The sequence below is a fragment of the Canis lupus genome, chromosome 15 (genome assembly GCF_011100685.1).
Source record: "Canis lupus familiaris isolate Mischka breed German Shepherd chromosome 15, alternate assembly UU_Cfam_GSD_1.0, whole genome shotgun sequence".
Classification (NCBI taxonomy): domain Eukaryota; kingdom Metazoa; phylum Chordata; class Mammalia; order Carnivora; family Canidae; genus Canis; species Canis lupus.
The window spans coordinates 41,897,335-41,922,572 of record NC_049236.1 but is presented as its reverse complement, the minus strand read 5'-3'; the positions used below and the strand labels follow the sequence as shown (position 1 = coordinate 41,922,572).

Here is a 25,238-nt window from a genome sequence, read left to right as displayed (position 1 = left end):
CTCAGGCAGATAAGCCAGTCTTAAAATTCTCTGGAATCTATTTCTCCTTGCAGACCCAGCCCACATTTTTGGTTCCCTGGCCTCTTGCTCTGATGAATTTTATCATAAAGGAACAATTTTGTCAGGTACATGGTCTTCCCTATAAGAAGGCCAGACTCTCTCTGTTCCGTCATTAGATCCTGGGAACCAATGGGCCAAGGACAGAGTAACCCTTCAGAGCACTTCCCCACACCCTCTCAGGCCCCACAGAACTTGGCTGCCATGTGTGAGGAGTGACGGGATGTTCTTCCAGAAAGGACCCTCTGTTCTGCTCCATCATGGTGACGGGCAGTATGCTCTCCTGCCCTTGGCAGTGTACACTGATGTTTAACTCTACATTTCACTTCAAGGCCTCCAAAACAGCTGCCCTGAGGAATGCAGCCAAGGAAGGATTGTTCCTGAAATGGAGAGTAAAGGGCATTTGCCTCTCAGTGTCAGCCAAGTGGGAAAATGAGCTAGGAGAGCTACATCCCTCTCTGCCTTTTCTTTGGTTGCCAGTGTCTTGCCCTCCCTCCTCCCCTCTGCTGTCCTCCCTTCTCTGAGCACTTACTAAGCAAACGATGTTCATAGCCTCCATTTCCAGAGCATACAATGGTGTGCCAGTCACTGCGCTAAGAGCTTTGGCAGCAATTAAAAAATTTAGCTGTTGTAGCCATCCCAGGAGGGTTGTGTTTTCTCATTCGGATGGGAAATCTCAGACGGGGAGGGCCATGTGGCCCGTACATGTGCAAGCTGCATCCCAGGCTGAGGAACAGGGCCTAAAATGATTCACAGTACATGACCCCTGTCCTCCAGGGGTGGAATACAGGGAGTGGCCATGTCTGCTCTTCCCAGAGGTGACTGGGTTACAGCTTCACAGTTGGGCAGTTGCTTGGTAGGCAGAATCCAAGGGGTCTATTTGATTTCCGTGATGAAATGGACTCTCCTTTCTCCGGCCATTCTCCAGTCTCAGGGGTCCTGTCCACGCTGTCTCCTTCACCTGGGATACCTTTCCTTATGCTCTCACCTGCTCTTTCCCTGCTGCAAAACTTCTACTCATTTTCTAAGGCCCAACTCATACGTGCGCCCCCCTGAAGCCTTCTGGCTGCCTCTTTCCCAGGCCAGGTTCTTGACACTGATACCGTAGAACTGTGTGCATGGTGTTTCAGGGTATTGAAGACAAATAAATCCACTTCCTCATGATGTATGACTTCACAAAAGGCATAAGACATAGACGTATAAACATATAGATACACAGACACATACACACACAAGTGAAAGGGTTACATGCATTCTTTCCAAACAAATACATGAAAAAAAATCTCATGATCAAACAGAGAAACACCATATGCTAGAACTCCATTTTAAGCATATGTGAGTCCTGTTATCTCATTAGAGACTTTGGAAAGCCTGCAAACATAAGACTCATTCAACCTAATGTTCCTCAAACTTTTTTTGTTTTACTTATGGAACCTCCTTTTAATGGAATACCTAGCAACATTATCTTAAAGGGTAGTGTTCCATGAAATGCAGCTTGGGTAATATTTAGTTTAAATCATGAGGGATAAAAGCACATGATTAAACACTAAATTTAATGAATCTGATGGCATGTGCTATCAGTTCTAAGGTCACTGTGGACTGGAGTGGTTAGGGAGGACTTCTGAAAAGAGGGAGATGTGGATTGAGCCCTCTTAACAACCACAGTAGGCTAGCCACTTATCAAATAATCCCCAAATCCTCATGGCTTAACCCAAGGGAGAGTTATTTCCAGTGTAGGTCAGTAAAGAAATTGCTGTACACAGTCTTGCAGAGACTAAGTCCCTTCTACTTAATGGCTACACTTTGCTCCAAGTCCTCAGAGCCCTTTTCATTCTGCCAGCCCTTGGGGAAAAGGGAGCGAGAATTGCTCCCGGGTTTTTATGAGCCAGGTCTGGAGGCAACTCACATCTTTCACTCAAATTTTATTGACAGTAGCCCAGTCACATTGTCACTATGAACTTTAAAGGAGAATGAGAAAAAGTGGCGAATGATGTTCTATGAAAGGAGGATGAGTCACAGAGAAGCCATGGAGCACCAGCGGCCTCTGCCACACAGACTCTAACCTCAGAGCTTCCTATTCTAGTTCCATTGGCACCTATGCCAGTGTTTAGGCTGAAGATCAGCACAGGGAAGCTTTTTGGGAGAGAAAATTTTAGTCTACACAATTGTCCTTCTGCATTTATTTCTTCTATCTAAAGCTCTCAAACTATTTTTCAGTTTTTCAGATGTAGATGTTGAGTTTCTCTTCTCTCCAGAAAGAGCCTTGAACTTCCCAAGCTCAGGGCTATACTTCTGGTACTTCTCTCCTCTTTCTTTCTCCCACCTAAACTTCTTCACCTAAGGGCCTCAATGGCGTCTGTTCTAAGGATGTCAGCCAACTGAGTCATCAAAGACTTGTGCTCCTCCTCAGTTGCTCTGCCAAAGCATAATTTTCAAAAAGTTAAAAACAACTGTCATACAGGTATATAGTCAACGTTTGTCAAAAAATCCATTAACTCAGGAGAGAGGAAACCAGCAAGATGAAACATTGGTGTGATGGGAGCTACAAAAGACCAAAGTATGGATGGTTGTTGAAAAATCAAGTGCTGGAGTGAGATCATAGAGATAACTATACAAGTGATTAATGTTCTAGAAATAAATAAAGCCATAACTGTGAGTGTTCCTTTTTCTACTGGACAGAAATCATAACTTGATCATAAAATAGATATTTTACTACTTGTCCATCTTCTATAAGTCAGCATCTCACTTTAAGAGTTTGCACCTTACTAAGTAATAAATTGCATATCAAATTAAGTATACATGCCCCTCAAGTGTATAGTGGCCTTGTTAAGCAGTGATTTAAATTTTTTGCATAATTTTTGATAGTTCCTATTCAGAAGTATGCTGAGTATGTCATGCACTGGAAATCCAGTGATAATTAAGACAAATAGAGTCCTGAGTTTAATGATATTAACAAGCATAATGATTGTCTAAAAGGAGAAATCCTCAGATTGCCGGGAAAGTGTATTATAGAAGAAAACCAATAAACTTGGGAAAAAAAAAAAAAAAACAAGGAAGGTCTTTAAAAATGCAGTTTAACCAGGATGGAAAGGCCAAGTAGTAGCTTATTGGTCTGGAAGAGTGGGGAAGAATATTCCCATAAGAGGTAATAGCATTGTGAAGGCCTTAATCAGAGGGAAAAGCCTGGCATGTTTAAAGAATTAGAATAAGACCAAATTGGACAAATTTGGACTGTAGTATGCAGAACTTCAATTGTAGTTCAACACAGAGCTGAAAACACAGGTAGAATCAGATTGTGCAAGACCTAGTGGACTGTTTTAAAAATATTGGACTTTTCCTACGACTGATGAGAGGCCATTGGAAGCTTTTGAGGAAGGGAGCGACCCCACCAGATTTGCACTTTACAAATCTACTTTGGCTGCAAGCCTGGGGAGTCATGGAGAAGACACAAAGAAAGGCCACTTGGGAAGCAGTTGTGATAGTCCAGGTGAGAAGTGATGGGGTCCTGAACTAAGGGATGGCAGTGAGAATAAGGTAAAAAGGACAGAATTAAGATATTTGGAAGAAATAATGATTATCACAAAAACTGATTATCAGATATGAGAGAAGAGAGGAGGAGGAGAGAGGTAAAACAATGACCCCCAGGTTACTGGCTCGGACAACCAATTATCTGAATTCTTCCCCAAACAGACTTCTTGGCCTTATTGATGGCAGCTACAGCCAGCAGCAGAGAGTGGGCAAGGGGCAGGGCTGCCCTGGTCTATTGGTTTGCAGATCTCTAGCCAGTGCCTGCAGGATGGCAATGGCAGATACTGTACCTTTTTGAAACTCTTACCTGCTGTGTGCTGTCCTTCATCCAGTTGGTGTGGGACTGATGGAATACAAACAGCCTCTCGTTATTAGCATAGATGGAATAGAAATAGCAAGGTAAGAGTTCTACAAAGGCTGTTTAGAAGGCCTAAGATTGGGTGATGGGGCACAGTGACCCATTCCAAACTCTATCCTTTTTGTGTTCTGAGTCAGATTTCTCAGCTTTTGGATTTCCCACCATTTTGCACAAATGGGTCATTTTTTTTTCTTTTTAGACTCAGAATTTTACTTGGTTCCCTGCCTATGTTACCTGATCTAACCCTCCCAACACTGTGAGGTAGCCCATGGTCTCATTTTACTGATGAAGAAACATGGGCTCTGAGAGTTAAACTGATCAACCTCAAGCCAAGCTCCTAGTGACTGGGATTAGTAATCCATCCAGCATGTCTAACTTGAAGCCACTCATTCTCCTGGCTAGTTTAAAGATGGCATTTCTAAGGTTTAACCTCGGCCATGAACATCAAGAAATGATTAAAGATCTTAGTCTAAAATACCCAGAAGACTTTTCCATGTAGTTACACACTCCCTGAAATTCCCACAAAAACAAAACCACACACTTCAACCCTCAAGTTGCAAAAATTCTGACATTAAGGAAAGTGATTGAATGCAGACTGCAGGTGATGTTCTAACTTTGCATCCTGTAGAATTCTCTCCATTTTGTCCCTTCTACTCCTCCCTACTTCCCCCTCCTCTCCACTCCTCCTTCACCAACAATATATTTTCCTGTCAAAACATACTTGGTTACATGCAGTGCAACCAAAATTGCTGCTATTAGCTTAATTGAGACGGGGTGATTATAAATAAATTACATGCAGTGCTACTGAAATTGCTGCTATTAGCCTAAATTGAGACAGGATGATTAGTCATCATCAAGTAAAGCTTAATTCAGAGTGTACTTAATTCAGAGTGTACTCCACACGGCTGCAGAGGCCCTGTGGTCATCTGGCAGCTCAAATGATGCAAGGCCAAACCACCAAGAGATGGACTTCAAAGCCACCATTCTTTTTCACTGGTAACTGAGGGACAAAGGTCCTTGTAGCCTGGTTGGTGGGGGCTTCTTAAAGGTTGTTAATGAACTTGTTAGGCACTTAGAACTAGAGAGGACTGTGGTTAGAAACTTTCCCTGTGGAGGATCTGTATAGTATGTTCTACATGTGTGTGTTGATATATCTCAATGTGTGAATCTTCTGTTACTTCTTCATAATGATTTGAGATGGATTTGCAGTACTATTTTACTTTACTAAAGAAATCCACACTCACAGTACAAAACTTCAAAAGCATAATAGTATAGAAAAATACCAGTTATTGTTTCCCATCGTCATAACATTTGTTAGACTCTGGTGTACTTTTTCCATCATTTCATTTGTGTGTTCCCTCTAACAGAGTTGATACCTACAGGATATACAATTCCACACAAAGCTTTTTTTTTACTTTTTATCTTTGAACTACTAGACGAACTACCTAGATGAAGTACATTAAAGATCAAAGATGAAGAGCCAAATAGAGAAGAGAAATTGTCATGGGCATCTCATTCCTAAAGGCAGCCTGATAGAGTAGAAACCCGTGGGTTCAGGGAAGTCTTGCCTCCTCATCCTGGTTTCCTGCCTCAATCCTCAAACCTCAGCCTACCAGCATGGGTACAAACAGAAAACCCCAGGGGAGGTGCTGGTTCTGCAAATGGCTCTATCAGCTTCATTTTCCTCATATCTAGATCAAAATATAGAAATATAGAAACAGATATTCTCCAAGATGCCTTACAGGTGCAAAAGTCTATATTATGATTTAAGGGTTGTAGAGAGCCATTTATTATTGTTAAGTAAGACTGGTAGGTGAAGATAACTGTGATGATCACTCCTTAAGATTGGCAAGCATTAGGTTTATATTTTGAGTCCTTAGTATGCCGATGTGTTCTTCATTTAGCCTGGTAGGTAGGTTCCTAAAGGGATACATTTAATGCTGCTTGGAAATTAAATCAGGACACCTGGCTTCCTGACTGTATCATCTCAAGGCAACTTACCTTTGCCCAGTAGGAGTGCACCAAGGGTAGTTTTAAATTTTCAGATTTCTAAGCCTTCCTACCTGTAATTAATGATTCCAAACCATTCGGTACTCTAAGGAAAACAGAAGAGTGATGCTTTGTAGTAACTGTGTCATGGAATATTTTCTAAACTAAATAATCACTTAATTTGGGAGTGTACTATTGTAGTTAGGTTTGTAATAAAAATATATGGTATTTTAATTTTCCAATGTGAAACATTTAGTTTTCTCCATTTCTCAAAATATATCTTAAGAAACAAATTCTTTCTTCCTTCCCTCTAATCATCCCTCCCTCCTTCCTTCTTTCTGTCATTTCCTTGTAGTTCTTTCTGCATGACAGGCTCTATGCTACAGATTCTCAGACTATGTATATATATGGACCCCTGGTTAGTTGGAATTGCTGGCAAGGCCTGATTTAAAACAATGACAGCATAGGGGAAGAGAGGAAAAAATAAAACAAGATGAAATCAGAGGGAAATGAACCATAAGAGACTGTTAATTATAGGAAACAAACAGGGTTGCTGGAGGGGAGGGGGGTAAGGAGGTGGGGTAACTGGGTGATGGACATTAAGGAGGACACGTGATGTGATGAGCACTGGAGGTTGTATAAGACTGATGAATCACTGACCTCTACCTCTGAAGCCAATAATACATTATATGTTAATTAATTGAATTTCAATAAAATTTTAAACAGAAGAAAAAAAGAAGAAACAATGACAACAACAACCAACCAACCAGCCAATCAGATAAAACAAAGCAAAAAAAACAATATCTAAAAATCGGAGTATTTGTCCCTTGAGAAGACTCCCTTAAATATTACACTTCACATTGCAAGCTCTTGTTTATGATTCATTAACACCTTGGTTTGGAGGGATGGTGGGGCAGAGAAATTGCAAGGTAAAGTGCGTGGAAGGAACGAAGGAAGTTCTACAGTGATGATGCTAAGTCTCTAGTCTTTTTTTTTTTTTTTTAAAGATTTTATTTATTCATGAGAGACACACAGGAGAGAGAGGCAGAGACATAGGCAGAAGGAGAAGCAGGCGCCATGCAGGGAGCCCGATGTGGGACTTGATCCCAGGTTTCCAGGATCACACCCTGGGACAAAGGCGACGCTAAACTGCTGAGTCACTGGGGCTGCCCTCTAGTCTTTCTAAAATTCAGATTACAGTCGTTTCCTTTTTGTAAAATACCCCCTTTCCAGATGTATTAATATATATTTGACATATCACATTGCATTAGTTAAAAGTGTATATAATACAATGATTTGATAGACATATATATTGCAAAGTGATTATGACAATAAGTTACTTAATACTTTTATCACTTCACATGATTACCATCTGTGTATATGTGTGTGTGTGATGAGAATACGTAAGATCTACTCTCTTAGCAACTTTTGAGTATATAACACAGTATTATTGATTATAGTCACTATACTTATGTTAGGTTCCCAGAATTTATTCATGTTATAACTGTTCATCTATACCCTTTGATCAACATCTGCCCATTTCTCCCAGCCCCAGCCCCTGACAACCACCATTTTACTTTGTTTCTATAAATTCAGCTTTTTTACATAGAAGTGAGATTTTGCATAGAAGTGAGAGGATACACTATGTTTTTTTTTGGATACACTGTTTTTGTCTGACTTATTTTACTTAACATAATAGCTTAGTCCATCGATGTTGGAAATGGTAGCATTTCTTTCTTTTATGGTTGAATAATATGATATATATTATGTCTGTGTTCTACTATTATGCTAAATATCATATAATATATATAATATGCATACATATTTTCTTTATCCATTCATCTATTGGCAGACTCTTAGATTGTTTCCATATCTTGACTTTTGTGACTAATTCTGCAGTGAACATGAGAGTGCAGATGTTTCTTCAAGATCTTGCTTTCATTTCCTTTAGATACACCTCCAGGAATGAGATTGCTGGCTCATTTGGTAGTTCTGTTTTTAAGTTTTTGAGGAACCTTCATACTGTTTCCCACAGTGGCTGCACCAATTTCTACTCCCATCAACAATATGTAACGGTTCCCTTTCTTCCATATCCTTGCCAAAACTTGTTATCTCTTGACTTTAAAAATAAAAGATTTTATTTACTTATTTGAGAGAGAAAGAGAGAGGAGATAGAGAGCACAAGCAGTGGGGAGAGGGAGAAGCAGGCTGCCTGCTCAGGGAGTCCGACCCCAGGATTGGGATCATGACCTGAGCTGAAGGCAGACATTTCACGACCCAGGTGCCCCTCTCCTGCCATTTTTATGACAGCCATTCTAACAGGTGTGAGGTGATATCTCATTGTGGTTTTGATTTGCATTTCCCTGATAATAAGTGTTGGGCATCTTTTCAGGTACTTACTGGCTATGTGTATTTCGTTTTTGGAAAATGCCTATTTAGTTCCACTGCTCATTGTTTTAATTGGAATTTTTTTTGGCTGAGTTGTTGTTACTCAAGTATAAGTTCTTGTACTTTTCAGGTATTAACCCCTTATTAGATATATGATTTGCAAGATTTTCTCCCATCCTTTTGATCTCCTTTTGATTTTGTTGGTTGTTTATTTTGCTATGCCAAAACATTTAGTTTAATATAGTCCTGCTTGTTTACTTTTGCTTTTTTTTGCTTGTGCTTTTGGTGTCATATCCATAAAAATCATTGCCAAAAACAATGTCAAGAAGTAATCTTGAAAAGAAGAACAAAGGCAGAAGTATCACATTTCCTAATTTCAAATTGTATTACAAAACCATGGAAATCAAAAGAGTGTGGTACTGGCATAAAACAAAACAGACCAACCAATAGAACAGAATCAAGAGCCCAGATATAAACCCATGTGTATGCAGTCAATATTTGGCAAGGTAGCCAAGAATACTCAATGGGGGAAACGATGATATCTCTTCAATAAATGGAGTTGGGAAAACTGGACATTCACATGCAAAAGAATGAAATTAGATGCCTGTCTTATACCATTCACAAAAATCAACTTGAAATGCATTAAAGACTTAAATGCAAGACCTTAAACCATAGAACTCCTAGAAGAAAGTGCAGGGGAAATGCCCTTTTACTCAGGCTCCCTTCCGACTAAGGGATATGTTGCACTCACACTGAAAGGCACTGTTGGCTTCTTTTCACTGTTTAGAAATATGCTGCTAATGAACTGTTGGGGAAAGACGACCTGCAGGTTAGCCTCAGAGAAGTGATCATCATCATCTCTATAGATTGAGCCTGATTCCTCTGTTGAGCCCCTGCCATGGTGTAAAGTTTGACAATTTCTGAATTGTAGTGAAAAGAGCATGAAACTGGGTGATTCAAACCCTCTCTTCATCTTCGCTTGACTCCTCTTTCCCTGGGTCACTGTTGATTTGAGAAGGATGGGGATAATCATACCGATCAACCGTACAGGTTTTTTGTGAGACTTATAAATAAAAGAAGTCCCTAGCCCACACAGACAGGCACATAGTAAGCACTCAATGAATAGTATTTTAAAAAATTGCAATAGCAGCAAGTGTGTATTTGTTTGTTTATTAAGAAGTCGGGAAGTAGTGCTAGACACATACCACTCGTTAGGAATTTAGTAGATATTGTATATTTTCATCATGAACGTCTATCCTACTAAGGGCCTAATTTAGCAAGTTTGTGAGTTAGAAATGCTATAGATGAGGGTGTTTTTTTTTTTTTTTTAAATCTGTACACTGTTTGCACTTTGAAGTTCCACAGCAGAGAGGCCTACGCTGAGTTGAAGGTGTTGCTAATGCTGTGCCATCCATAATACTCAGTGGGAGAGCTTACCCTTTGTTTCACTGAAGCTTTATTTTCAGAATGTAAATCTTAGGAAGGAGAGCTAGACTGTCAGGGCTCACAAGCCCCCATTCGAATCGTGCATAAATATGCTGGATGTCCCTGCTCAAGCCTTGAGAAATTAAACATCTTCTTTCTCCTAGGGTTTTAAAGATCCTGTGTATCGAGCAAGACGAAAGCAATTTGCCGACATCGCCTACAACTACCGACAGTAAGTCCGCTCTGCTTTGGGGGAAAAGAGAAGAAGCACACACCTAGCTTACGTTTTCCTCATCCGAGTTTGGAGAATACTAGCATAGAGTCCTGCCTTCTTTGTGTGTGTGTGTGTGTGTTTAAACCCTCCCTTTAATAACACATGTTTTTTTTTTTTTTTTTAAATGCTGGTAAACAAAACAAAATTACCCACTGCGCAGGGGCCCAGCCCTCTTCTCAGCTTTGTCCCATCCTTAGGCACTAATGTCTGACGTAATTATAAAAGGCCTCAGCCCTGAATAAAACAGCCTCTGGTATTCTCCACATTAAACAGGGGGAAAGGAAAAAGAGAATCATTTACATTCAAGGAGGAATTGGCTGCTTTACTGAAATAATGAATGAATCATTTGATGTTTCAGATAAGCCTTGCCTCAGTGTTCTACTTTTATCTGATCTGACCCAGCTGTGTAGGATAATTTTTGGATGAGTTCCTTTTTTTTTTTTTTTTTTTTTTCCCTCGTCTGGGATTCTACCCTATTTTAGCCAAAGGAAAATGCAAATATCAAGGATATCATTTGGGAAGAGAACTGTTTTTGCTATTTTGAGTCCTCAGGGACTACAGAAATGCCACCATGGGAAACATGGTGTTTGAGGCCTGAGCTCCATTCCTGAGTTAAGGACATGAGAAAAGACAGGCTCAAAAAGAGACTTAAAAGTTGACCAGAGCCCTGAGGGAATGGTACTTGAATAGCTTTGATAGACTATGGGGAAGATAAGGAAGAGGGTAGGGTTCTTTTTACTGGGTACAAAGTTATCTTCCAGATGGAAAGACCTCCAGAAAAAGTAAGACAATTTCCTTCTCTGAATGACTCCCAACAGTGGAAAAATTCAGAACTGTGCTGACCTTGGTTAAATCTAGGTGCCTTTGGGGATCCCTGGGTGGCGCAGCGGTTTGGCGCCTGCCTTTGGCCCAGGGCGCGATCCTGGAGACCTGGGATCGAATCCCACGTCAGGCTCCCGGTGCATGGAGCCTGCTTCTCCCTCTGCCTATGTCTCTGCTTCTCTCTCTCTCTCTCTCTCTGTGACTATCATAAATAAATAAAAAATTAAAAAAAAAATCTAGGTGCCTTTGGGCCTTGGCTTATAACAAGCAAGAATCATGGAATATGGCAACCCCCCGTCCCTGTCTTTGCTTTAGCATGATCGGGTGGACACCATCCAATCAGGTGTAGACAGGAATCCTTTTTCAGGTAATCAATAAGTAAATTGTATTTATGATCTCCTTGCTATGTCTGAGGCTTAGCTAAATGCTTTGCTTACATGATTTCATGATTTCATTTAGAATTCATAATAACTCCTTATGTTTCAGATTGGAAAACTAGTGTTTAATGCAGCTGAGTAACTTGTAGAGATCATATAATTCGTAGGTGGCATTGTCCAGTTTTGAATTCAGGTTTCTTCAACTCCAAAGCAAACTCATCCACTTCACTGAGTGCTGGGATTCTCAGTCAGGAGATCACATTTTTCATATAAGCCAGGGGCTTCTTAGGAAGTACATTCATTTACTGCTTAGCTGTCAGGATTTGAAGGAAGAAACTGATCCCCTAGCTTCTTTTCCATAAAAAATGTTAAACCTAATGAGGAATCATGGACTTGATTGAATGCCTCACCATCCTGGATGTTTATCAAGTAAGTTAAATTGATTATTGAGAACCATCTGTGGATGGAACCATCTGTGGCTGGCTCTCTGAGGAAATTTAGAGATCTAGTCAGTTTCTTGATTTTTACAGTTGAATCTCAGATGGTTAAGTGATGTGGCGAAGGCCATGTGACTAGTAGGGGTGAATTTGTTCTCAAATTCAGAGCCTATTTCAGAACTCATTTTAGTTCCTCTTTTTAAAACTTGTGATGCTGTTTACCATCCCTTTCTTCTTTGAAATAGTTTCTTAGCTCAGTATCTGGCACAGTGAATTCCCATTATTCAATAATTATTTGCTTAGGGCAGCCCAGGTGGCTCAGCGGTTTAGCACCGCCTTCAGCCCAGGGCGTGATCCTGGAGACCAGGGATTGAATCCCCTGTCAGGCTCCTTGCATGGGGCCTGCTTCTCCCTCTGCCTATGTCTCTGCCTCTCTCTCTTTCTCTGTGTCTCTATGAATAAATAACATCTTTTTTTTTAAAAAAAGAATTATTTGCTTACATTTTATTTGAGACCTCCAAGTCGATACTTGTGGCACTTCTGCAATTATTCCCAGACACGCACAGAATGGGGAAAAATTTGAGTTGCTTGCTTGATACACAAGTTTCCAGGTCGAATAAGGTGACACCACCTTCTTATTTCAGCTCTTATACTATAAATAACTACCTTTTGAGATCTATTTAGAGTCACGTTTGCCAAATTTTTGTACTTTTTGTTGATAATTTTAACATTTAAAATGGCCCCCTAACACTGTGGTAAAGTGCTGTGTGGGGTTTCTAAGTGCAAGATGGCTGGGATGTGCCTTTTAAAGAAAATGTGTGTGTTAGGTAAGCTTCGTGCAGACATGAGTTACCATGCTTGAGTTCAATGTTGATGAATCAACCATATATATTAAACAAGATTTCTTTATATAAAGGTCACACAAAACAAGGTTCAGTATTATCAGTTGATAAAAATGGGACCAGAAGCTCATGGGACCCTAGTCCTGTGTTTCCTTTTGGACCAGTGGTTTAGCGTTCAGAATTCATGATGACTATACGTAGGATAACTATCACATACAATGAGAATCGAATGTTTTCCCCACTCTCCACTGGTTTCCCTCCTTCCCTTCTGGGGCTTCTTCTCAGTTCTCCTTGGCTTGTTCATCCCACCCCAGAAAATGTAATGTCTTTCAGGACTGAACTGTGGCTTTCTTCCTTGGCTTCTGCCAATAGCCCCCACATTCAGATCTCTGGGGCTTTCCCAGTCATTATTCCACAAAGGGAATAAAGCATAAACTCATGCATCATGAGTCCTAGAATCACAGGATATTGATCAAGTGATAAAATATATCTACTAAGTTCCAGAGCCTATCCCAAAAGTAAGACAAACAGGGTCCATGTCCTCCGGGGGAATACTGAGGAAGACAATGACAAAAGTGCGACACTTTTAATGACAATAAATGTGATAGGTATTACCAAAGTCAAAACTTGGGTGTCATGAGGCCATATCATTAGGAGTTTAAATGTAGACTGAATGAATGGGTCAGCAAGAAGTAACCTTTAGGCTGAGATTAAAGATTGAGTTGGAGTTTATAGCCAAAGAGAATGGAGGTGGTGAATGAGAGGAGGGGGCTGGTTAGCTCCAGGGCTTTTGCTTTGAGATGTGAATATTTGGGGTCAGAGTGAATTACTATAGAAAATAGAAAAGCAGCTAAGTCCCATCACTGCTAGCTACCCTCATCTCTGCCCATCTGCCATGTAACACTCTGACTGCCCTGACCAAGAACATTTAATAAATCTTAAAACATTATTTGCTGTTTTTTCTCTAGCTCCTTTATGTGTAAGGTTAGCTTTTGTATTTGAGTTCTTTCCAGTGTTTGAATGGATGCTTGTATTGCGATGTATTTCCCCCTTAGGACTGCTTTTGCTGCATCCCAAAGATTTTGGATGGTTGTATCTTCATTCTCATTAGTTTCCATGAATCTTTTTAATTCTTCCTTAATTTCCTGGTTGACCCTTTCATCTTTTTGCAGGATGGTCCTTAACCTCCACGTGTTTGAGTTCCTTCCAAACTTCTTGTTGTGATTTAGTTCTAATTTCAAGGCATTATGGTCTGAGAATATGCAGGGGACGATCCCAATCTTTTGGTATCGGTTCAGACCCGATTTGTGACCCAATATGTGGTCTATTCTGGAGAAAGTTCCATGTGCACTTGAGAAGAATGTGTATTCAGTTGAGTTTGGATGTAAAGTTCTGTAGATATCTGTGAAATCCATCTGGTCCAGTGTATCATTTAAAGCTCTCGTTTCTTTGGAGATGTTGTGCTTAGAAGACCTATCGAGTATAGAAAGAGCTAGATTGAAGTCACCAAGTATAAGTGTATTATTATCTAAGTATTTCTTCACTTTGGTTAATAATTGATTAATATATTTGGCAGCTCCCACATTCGGGGCATATATATTGAGGATTGTTAAGTCCTCTTGTTGAATAGATCCTTTAAGTATGATATAGTGTACCTCTTCATCTCTAACTACAGTCTTTGGGGTAAATTTTAGTTTATCTGATATAAGGATGGCTACCCCTGCTTTCTTTTGAGGACCATTCGAATGGTAAATGGTTCTCCAACCTTTTATTTTCAGGCTGTAGGTGTCCTTCTGTCTAAAATGAGTCTCTTGTAGACAGCAAATAGATGGGTCCTGCTTTTTTATCCAGTCTGAAACCCTGCACCTTTTGATGGGGTCATTAAGCCCGTTCACATTCAGAGTTACTATTGAGAGATATGAATTTAGTGTCATCATGATAACTATCAGCAAATAGATCCTACACCTAAGAGAAGAAGGGAGTTAATAAAGATTCGAGCAGAACTCAACGAAATCGAGACCAGAAGAACTGTGGAACAGATCAACAGAACCAGGAGTTGGTTCTTTGAAAGAATTAATAAGATAGATAAACCATTAGCCAGCCTTATTAAAAAGAAGAGAGAGAAGACTCAAATTAATAAAATCATGAATGAGAAAGGAGAGATCACTACCAACTACAAGGAAATACAAACGATTTTAAAAACATATTATGAACAGCTATACGCCAATAAATTAGGCAATCTAGGAGAAATGGACGCATTCCTGGAAAGCCACAAACTACCAAAACTGGAACAGGAAGAAATAGAAAACCTGAACAGGCCAATAACCAGGGAGGAAATTGAAGCAGTCATCAAAAACCTCCCAAGACACAAGAGTCCAGGGCCAGATAGCTTCCCAGCGGAATTTTATCAAACGTTTAAAGAAGAAACCATACCTATTCTCCTAAAGCTGTTTGGAAAGATAGAAAGAGATGGAGTACTTCCAAATTCGTTCTATGAGGCCAGCATCACCTTAATTCCAAAACCAGACAAAGACCCCACCAAAAAGGAGAATTACAGACCAATATCCCTGATGAACATGGATGCAAAAATTCTCAACAAGATACTGGCCAATAGGATCCAACAGTACATTAAGAAAATTATTCACCATGACCAAGTAGGATTTATCCCTGGGACACAAGGCTGGTTCAACACCTGTAAAACAATCAATGTGATTCATCATATCAGCAAGAGAAAAACCGAGAACCATATGATCCTCTCATTAGATGCAGAGAAAGCATTTGACAAAATACAGCACACATTCCTGATCAAAACTCTTCAGAGTTTAGGGATAGAGGGAACATTTCTCGACATCTTAAAAGCCATCTATGAAAAGCCCACAGCAAATATCATTCTCAATGGGGAAGCACTGGGAGCCTTTCCCCTAAGATCAGGAACAAGACAGGGATGTCCACTCTCACCACTGCTGTTCAACATAGTACTGGAAGTCCTAGCCTCAGCAATCAGACAACAAAAAGACATTAAAGGCCTTCAAATTGGTAAAGAAGAAGTCAAACTCTCCCTTTTCGCCGATGACGTGATACTCTACATAGAAAACCCAAAAGTCTTACCCCAAGATTGCTAGAACTCATACAGCAATTCGGTAGCGTGGCAGGATACAAAATCAATGCCCAGAAATCAATGGCATTTCTATACACTAACAATGAGACTGAAGAAAGAGAAATTAAGGAGTCAATCCCATTTACAATTGCACCCAAAAGCATAAGATACCTAGGAATAAACCTAACCAAAGATGTAAAGGATCTATACCCTAAAAACTATAGAACACTTCTGAAAGAAATTGAGGAAGACACAAAGAGATGGAAAAATATTCCATGCTCATGGATTGGCAGAATTAATATTGTGAAAATGTCAATGTTACCCAAGGCAATATACACGTTTAATGTAATCCCTATCAAAATACCATGGACTTTCTTCAGAGAGTTAGAACAAATTATTTTAAGATTTGTGTGGAATCAGAAAAGACCCCGAATAGCCAGGGGAATTTTAAAAAAGAAAACCATATCTGTGGGCATCACAATGCCAGATTTCAGGTTGTACTACAAAGCTGTGGTCATCAAGACAGTGTGGTACTGGCACAAAAACAGACACATAGATCAGTGGAACAGAATAGAGAATCCAGAAGTGGACCCTGAACTTTATGGTCAACTAATATTCGATAAAGGAGGAAAGACTATCCATTGGAAGAAAGACAGTCTCTTCAATAAATGGTGCTGGGAAAATTGGACATCCACATGCAGAAGAATGAAACTAGACCACTCTCTTTCACCATACACAAAGATTAACTCAAAATGGATGAAAGATCTAAATATGAGACAAGATTCCATCAAAATCCTAGAGAAGAACACAGGCAACACCCTTTTTGAACTCGGCCACAGTAACTTCTTGCAAGATACATCCACGAAGGCAAAAGAAACAAAAGCAAAAATGAACTATTGGGACTTCATCAAGATAAGAAGCTTTTGCACAGCAAAGGATATAGTCAACAAAACTCAAAGACAACCTACAGAATGGGAGAAGATATTTGCAAATGACATATCAGATAAAGGGCTAGTTTCCAAGATCTATAAAGAACTTCTTAAACTCAACAGCAAAGAAACAAACAATCCAATCATGAAATGGGCAAAAGACATGAAGAGAAATCTCATAGAGGAAGACATAGACATGGCCAACATGCATATGAGAAAATGCTCTGCATCACTTGCCATCAGGGAAATACAAATCAAAACCACAATGAGATACCACCTCACACCAGTGAGAATGGGGAAAATTAACAAGGCAGGAAACAACAAATGTTGGAGAGGATGCGGAGAAAAGGGAACCCTCTTACACCGTTGGTGGGAATGTGAACTGGTGCAGCCACTCTGGAAAACTGTGTGGAGGTTCCTCAAACAGTTAAAAATAGACCTGCCCTACGACCCAGCAATTGCACTGTTGGGGATTTACCCCAAAGATACAAATGCAATGAAACGCCGGGACACCTGCACCCCGATGTTTATAGCAGCAATGGCCACGATAGCCAAACTGTGGAAGGAGCCTCGGTGTCCATCGAAAGATGAATGGATAAAGAAGATGTGGTTTATGTATACAATGGAATATTACTCAGCTATTAGAAATGACAAATACCCACCATTTGCTTCAACGTGGATGGAACTGGAGGGTATTATGCTGAGTGAAGTAAGTCAGTCGGAGAAGGACAAACATTATATGTTCTCATTCATTTGGGGAATATAAATAATAGTGAAAGGGAATATAAGGGAAGGGAGAAGAAATGTGTGGGAAATATCAGAAAGGGAGACAGAACGTAAAGACTGTTAACTCTGGGCAACGAACTAGGGGTGGTAGAAGGGAGAAGGGCGGGGGGTGGGAGTGAATGGGTGACGGGCCCTGGGGGTTATTCTGTATGTTAGTAAATTGAACACCAATAAAAAATAAATTAAAAAAAAATAAAACCAATGGAGTACACCAAAAAAAAAAATCTTAAAACATTAGTTTGAAGGCCACTGACAAATTACAGTTGTGTCTTGGGGCACCAAATTTTTTATCTTGTAATAATTACATGAGTGGGAGGACCTGAAGTAAAATAAGACACCAAAGATAGGGAAGGCTATGCCATGTGCCAGAGTATCTTGAGTGCCATATTTGATTGGTGGAATAATTCAGAAACAATATTTTCTACTGAAAACTTTTTTTTTGAAGATAGATTCTAATTGGTTTGACTAGAAGTCTCCTATTCATTTTAAACCAAATTGACACTCTTCCTAAAATATCTTAGTTTATTTTACTTAATGAGATCATGACTTGGTAAAAATAATTGACAATTTCTTCAAAGACCAAGGATCTCATAGAATCTCAGGTCTCTTGATTGAAATCGTGGATGGAATAAGATGTTCTATGTTTAATTGCTAAGTAGATCATGGAAGTTGGTTTGTATGTGTGAGAGACAGAAAATAAATTCTGAAATACTTAGTATATCCAGGCAGCACTTTAGATATGACTTAATTTGATTGCCATTACAACATTACAAGATATATATATATATATATATATATATATATACACACACAAATATATATTTATGTATCTCAGAAAGTGATATTGCCACTTACAAAGTGGCATATATATATATATATATATATATATATATATATACAGGGGAAATATATATATATATCAGAAAGTGACAATAACTTGCTCAAGATCCCACACTTGTTCCTTCCTCCGTTCCTCCCTCTGACTCTCTGGAGTCCTCTACATTGGCCTTAGTCTCTCGCATCGGTCTCATCTCTTTTGGAGGTGAGCACTGTGCCACTGGGCTGAAACTCCAACTCACTCACAGGTTCTATCTCTTTCCAACAGAGTCCACACGAGTTTTCTCACTGAGTCTCATTGGTTCGGAGCAGGACATGGGCCCATCTCTCACCAAGTCTGTATGACTAGGGAAATAAGACAGTCTAATTAGCCAGACCTGGTCACTGCCCAGGTGGGAGTGGTGGAGTCTCCTTCCACCCGAACCTCAGACTGAGAGGGGGAGGAGAGTGCTTTACTGAAAGAATGGAGAAGGTATATTGAACCCCTGGAACAGCAAATATCAACCAGGGGGACATCTTGGTACCCAGGATATTACTATCTCTTAAAATTTTGTTACAAAGTAGCAAATATCTTTCTTTTTAAATAAGAATCTGGTCTATGGCCATACCACCCTGAACGCGTCCAATCTCGTCTAAATAAGAATCCGTTATAATGATAATTATGCATTCATTACCCAATGGTATCATTGATCAGCACCAAGATTAGGTAATTTATATATAGTGTTTCACCTAATTTTCTTCTATGTCCTCCAAATATTTATCATTAACCCATGTAGCAGCTGCACACACTAGGCTTAGAAAGGTTTATTAAATTTCTAGGAACACTTGAGTGACTCAATGGTTGAGCATCTGCCTTCAGCTCAGGGCATGATCCTGGAGTCCCGGGATGAAGTCCCACATCGGGATCCCTGCAGAGAGCCTGTTTCTCCCTCTGCCTGTATCTCTGTCTCTTTCTCCCTCTGTATGTGTCTCTTATAAATAAATAAATAAAATCTTTAAAAAAGTTTCTAGAGACTATTTAGCTAGGCACTGCCAGAACCAACTAGTGAACCCATCCCTGTTCATCATCAAAGCCTGCTTTTTCCTTCCATTAGCACTTAGCCCTAAAATAATGGTGCATCCTCAGGCAGGGGCTTACCTGATGTGCTCTTCACAATCCCTACTGGCCATTACAGGGTCTTCTGAGATTATCCTGCTTCCAATTCTTAAGCAAAAATCTATCTTTCACCCCTAATCCCTCCCTACCTTTCTGTGGAACATACAGTGACTGTGTTAATGCCCTTGGATGAGCTACAACTTTGAAAGGGCAGGAGAAACCTACTTTGGAACCTGAAGATGATCCATAATTTTGAAGTAAACAGCTCTGCCTTGTCCCAGACATTGTGTACCCTGTTAGGAAATAGCCCTACAGTGCAAAGAACAGTGACTGGTTTTTAAAGTCAGGCTTTGTTTGATTTTCGTTTGTTTTTACTGTTGAGAACACAGTAAAATGTTTTTCAAAAATACCCTTTGAACTAATGACTCTCAAACTATACTCTGTCCCCTGGGAGCTTATTGGAATCCAGATGCCTTGGCTTTCCCTCCCCCACAGATTCAGGATCTCCGGGGCAGGATCCAACATAGACTTTAACCAGGTCCCTGTAGTTCTATGTGTCATAGCAGAAGATGCTACATAGGCATATCTTATACCTAGCATGTTTTTAAATACCTTTATAGCTTCCTAAGGTCAGAAATAGCAAATCTAGCCATGCTCAATAAGCAAGGGTCTCAAACTCACAGTCTACATATTAAATTCACTTTACCCCCCAAGATATAATTATGTTAGTTGACACAATAGAAACCAGGACATTGCTTTACTTGAACTTGGATGCCTTTATTTAGAAACAGGATGCATTCTTCAGTTGTCTTGGTCTCACCATCTTATTGTCCATACCTACTACTTTACCAATTTGTGTTACCTGCCGGGTCCCTGCAGTTAAGCAAACTTCCACCCTGGTAAAAATTGGAAAGATGGGATAGCTGAAAGTCCAAGTGATTTCCAAAAGTGAGGCAGAGATCTCCTTGGTGTGGTTGGTGAGTTGAGAGCTTGTATCATTGCTTTAACCAAATTGTATGAATGTTTCCTATATTATGAAGTAGACTTTTCCTCTTACAGATAACTTATGAAATCCCCTGTAGTCCGGGTGGCAGTAGCTCACAGACCCTGAACCTATCTCCCCCTGCTAATGCTCCTTCCTCTTCTTTACACTTGCCCTACTGAGGTCAGATATTTCATACCTGTATTGCAGTGGGCAGCCCATCCCTCAAGTGGAATACACTGAGGAAGAAAAGAAAACATGGGGGACAGTATTCAGAACCCTGAAGTCCTTGTATAAAACCCACGCTTGCTACGAGCACAATCATATCTTCCCACTTCTGGAAAAATACTGTGGCTTCCGTGAAGATAACATCCCCCAGTTGGAAGAGGTTTCTCAATTTCTGCAGAGTAAGTCTACTTCAGGGACAAAAGTGAGGAGGAAGGGGAGGGGAAAGGGAAGAAAGTAAATTGAGGCCAGTGTGAGTGTATTTGTGGTAAATAATACATGCAAGTTGCTTCTCAGAAAAACAAAGTTCACTCTTGTGTCCTGCCTCACCATTATCCACTTTTTGTTCACTCTCATCCAAGACAAAGCATCATGTGTAGATTTTCCCATACCCATGTCTCTGAAAAGCACCTTTTCCTGTACTCACAGCACCAAGTGCCCAGGCGGGGCTCTACTAGTAGTTCCCGCTGTGTTGTGAGATGGTTGCTATGTGCATTTGTGTAAGAAATGTACTCTCTGTGGCAATGCTGAAAGCCCTGAGCTCTAAGTCTGTGCATTCAACTGGTATGACTCTTGCTTTAACTGTCTCCAGTGGAGGAGGACTTGCCTCAGTTTAGTCATCTGTCAAATAGAGACTATCTCTTGGGGAAACTGTGGGAATGAAATAAGACATTGCAGTTGAAAACACCCAGCATAGTGCTACATATACAGTAGGTGCTCAGTGAATCTGGACTGATTGGAATCTGAGTAGCTCTGTGGGGAAATACATTATTGGGATGACTGACCTCTGCATATTATTTCCAAGTGAGGTAAGTATTTTCCTCTCTACCAAGAAGCATTAATGAAGCAAAACCAAAATAAAACTATCAGCTAACACATATTAAATACCCAATATGTGCCAGGTAGAATGAGAGAAAGTGGGAAGATAGACCACAGGTTTACAGAAATGAAGAAGTTTCTATGCCTCCGAGCTATGTGGAGATGGTTTGTAGCCAGCTCTGGAGCAAAGAGCCAGGGAAATTCCGTGGCAGGGAGGAAAGTGGAGGCTGGGATAGTTTGGGGATGGGCTAGGTGACCTTTTGGGTCCCTTCTATTTAGACAGTCTCTAGTTATCAGATAAGGAAGGGAACAAGAGGTCAAGCAGGGTGAATTTCAGTCTGAAGGTCCAAGGAACATAGGAATAGGGGCAAGGAGGTCCTAAAGACATTCTCTGGCTGATTATCCATGTTTCCATGGCCAACAGTGAGACAATAAAATGGTGATACTAGCAGCTGGGGAGTTATAGAGAAGTAATTAAGAGGATAGATTTTGAAGCCAGACTGATCATAGTTGTAACCTTGGACAAGAAATTTAACTTCTCTGTGTCTTAGCTTCCCCATCTGTAAAGAGGAAAGACTACGAGCCTCTAACTTATAGGGTTATTAGGAGAATTGGTTAGTATTTATAAAGTGCCAAGAACAATGTCTGACATATGGTGGGCAGTATACAGTGTTAGCTATCTTCATCATCATCATCATAATCATCATCATCATCATCACTGTGATTATTATTCTCCTTCCAAGTTTGAAACAAATTGACAGACAGATATAGGAGCCAGAGAGAGGATCAACATGTCAACTTTATTACTGCTAAAAGCTACTTGGAGAATGTAGTATGGATATACAAACAAAATGGAATTTCTAATACTTCACCTCTGAATTACATAAACTTTCCTGCCAATTCACTGTTGAAGTGTAGATTCCATTGCATGGCCCAAAGGAGACCAGAATGCTCTCTGTGCTCTTCTGTGGGAAGACAGTCAGGAGAGAAAGGGCCAAAGAGGTCAAACTCAGAATATTCCTTTTCTTTTCCCACATGTTCCAATCACAGAAGTTCCTGTTCTTTCTTGAGTGTAGTGTGTGAGGGGCAGTAGAGAAGCTGGAAGTGTTCCTTTCGTACTCTTCCCTTCTGGAAGAGGAATGAAAATTCCCTCCCCGGTCTAGGTACTTGAGAAATAAGGAATGCGTATTTCATCTTAATAAACATTAATGAAAGCTAAATTTATTAAATGTCTCCAATGTGCTAAGGCTCTGTGCTAAGCACTTTATTAGCTCACTTGATTCCTGAAATAACCCTAGTAAATATCTATTCACATTTTTCAGAGGAGGAAATGAGGCTCAGAGAAATGAAGTTACTTGACTCAAATTGCCCAGCCACAAAGTGTAGGGGCAGAGATGTGAAGCCAAATCTACCTGGCATCAACACTGATGCTGCTAGACAGCTGGGAGCATTGCTTCCCTACCCATAGGTATCCAGGAGCCTCTGGGCTCTGCCATGATGGGCTTTGAATTTTCTTTCTCTGCATCCCAGCTTGCACTGGATTCCGCCTCCGACCTGTGGCTGGCCTGCTTTCCTCTCGGGATTTCTTGGGTGGCTTGGCTTTCCGAGTCTTCCACTGCACTCAGTACATCAGACACGGGTCCAAACCTATGTATACACCTGAACCGTGAGTATTCTCCTGTTACCAGTATCCAATCACAGTAAGCACCATTGCTTGTCACTCCAGGAATGATGTTTGCATTCATGGAGGGCTGATCCACAGGACTAGTTTTCTGAATGGTTTGGTGGTAGCACAAAGAGAGAGATCATCTCTCCTGGGTATTTTCTCTGTCCAAATAGATCATATTGATTGGTGATTTGGGCATCTTGTGAACCACCCATTCAGATCCTCACTGGTCATGGGAATATGAGATAACATTCAAGCGCCAAAGGGATTGTAGGAGTCAGAACTATGATGTTCCAAATGTGAACAAGAACAAGTGGTGGCCAAACTATCTCAATACATCCAGAATATACATCTAGTTGATTCTCATCTTTTTATGTCTAGATGTATCTTATCTCGAGGTAGAGAATGGCTGACCACTGTGCCCCTGACTTTGGGATTTAGCCATCTTCTTAATAAAATAGAACTTATGCATCTATACAAAACATTAGGATGCCCCAAATGTTTTTTTTCCTGTCCACAAGGTTTATAACTACAAATCAGAAAAGATCTCTTCCTAATGAACCTGGCACATAAAGTGTCAAATAAATGTAAATTTTCTTTGCTGACTGACTGTTGCCCCCTTCTAGAATAAGAAAAGAACAGCACTATTGTTTTAATTTAATTTTTATTTCTCATGAGTAATAATTAAGCAAGTTGCATCTGCCCAGGATGTCAATAACAAGATGAAGACTTGGGGTGGGAAGCGTTTGTGGTCCACAGTTTGCTCAGGTGTATGGGAGGAGGTCCATAGGAATATTGGCTCTTCTGTTCTGCACCCCACTGAGCGTGCACCTAAGACCCCTTGGTTGTTGTTCCCTGACTTGCCTCTTATTTTTATTTCCCCTTCTTCCTTTTCTTTTGTATGTTACCTCATCTGATCCCAAACTTTGTACACCACTATGAGTGGGAGTGAGATCATAAACTTAAACAGCGTACTTGCTTTCTACCTGCCCATTTCTCATGTAGAAAGACTGAGTCTGGCTTGGCTTATAACCCTAATTACTTCCAAGCTCTGTGCTTTATGTCTTTCAGTGACATCTGCCATGAGCTGTTGGGACACGTGCCCTTGTTTTCAGATCGTAGCTTTGCCCAGTTTTCCCAGGTAAGGAATGGATCATTTTGGCCTTTTAATTAATCATAGGATTGAGACCTGGATTGCTCAAATGAATTGAACCCATGGAGGGGCCCTTGTGTCCTGTGCAAGAGTGGAAACCAGATATAGTTTTGTGATCCCACTGGGATGGGCATATGGTCGCATGGAGGTTCTCAGTCCAGGGACCACAGCATGGGGTTGGTGAATCACTCATCCTCTGAATTACATATGTGCTGTTGAATTTGCTAATCTCACTTGTCCTACCAGGCTTAGTTTAAGAGCCTTTTCATCCATGAATGCCTGTTTGATCCCCACATGGAAGTAACTTTACCTTCTTCCAAGTTCCCCTGGCACCTTTCTTCTCCAATTTTGGGCCTTTCCACTTCCTACCTTGTCAGGCAGTCATTCTTATATGCTTCAATTAAAGAAGATAATTATTTGCTGAGAGTCCAAGCCAATAGCCTAACTCACAGCTGGCAAAAACTGATGAAGTAGTTGTTTTTCTTCCTGTCCACAAAGTTTATAACTACAAATCAGAAAAGATCTCTTCCTAATGAACCTGGCACATAAAGTGCCAAATAAAGGTAAATTTTCTCTCTGACTGACTGTTGCCCACTTCTAGAATAAGAAAAGAACAGCACTACACTATTGTTTTAATTTAATTTTTATTTCTCATGGGGAATAATAAGCATGTTGCATCTGCCCAGGATGTCAATAACAAGATGAGGACTTGGGGTGGGACTCAACAAGATGACATTACCATCAAAGCAACAAGCTAGGCCTTGATTCATCTACCATAATAGTGAGCTTTTTACATGAGAGAAAGAATCCTAATAATTCCTTCAGGGCACTGAAAGGCTAAATCATGGTTGGGTAGCTGGGATTATGGGAAAATTGAATGATGCACCCACACATCACACCGTGCCACCAACCAGCTGTATAACCTGTGTGCCTCAGTCTCCACAAATGAGAATTAATACAAAGCTTTAACTATCAATCTTCTTCCTCATAGGGAAAGTTAAAAATCTGATGGAATGAGTCATAAGCAAATATTGGACCAAATATGAATTTCAGAGTAATGAGATTGTATGGGAATTTTATAAGCCATTTCCCTCAGCTAGAAGAAATAAATATTTTCATTGTTGATTAAAGAGACTACCACTTAATATCTG

General features: G+C 40.2%; 1 protein-coding gene across 1 annotated transcript in view; it reads left to right on the top strand.

Annotated features, from left to right (window-relative positions):
* The window catches only part of PAH (phenylalanine hydroxylase), an 80,566-nt gene that overhangs the window by 40,252 nt on the left and 15,076 nt on the right, over window positions 1–25,238 (top strand). The window contains exons 5-8 of the mRNA XM_038558862.1: window positions 9,910–9,977; window positions 20,435–20,631; window positions 22,799–22,934; window positions 24,006–24,075. Of these exons, the coding sequence (XP_038414790.1) occupies window positions 9,910–9,977; window positions 20,435–20,631; window positions 22,799–22,934; window positions 24,006–24,075 (471 nt within the window). The remainder of the gene's footprint in view (window positions 1–9,909; window positions 9,978–20,434; window positions 20,632–22,798; window positions 22,935–24,005; window positions 24,076–25,238) is intronic.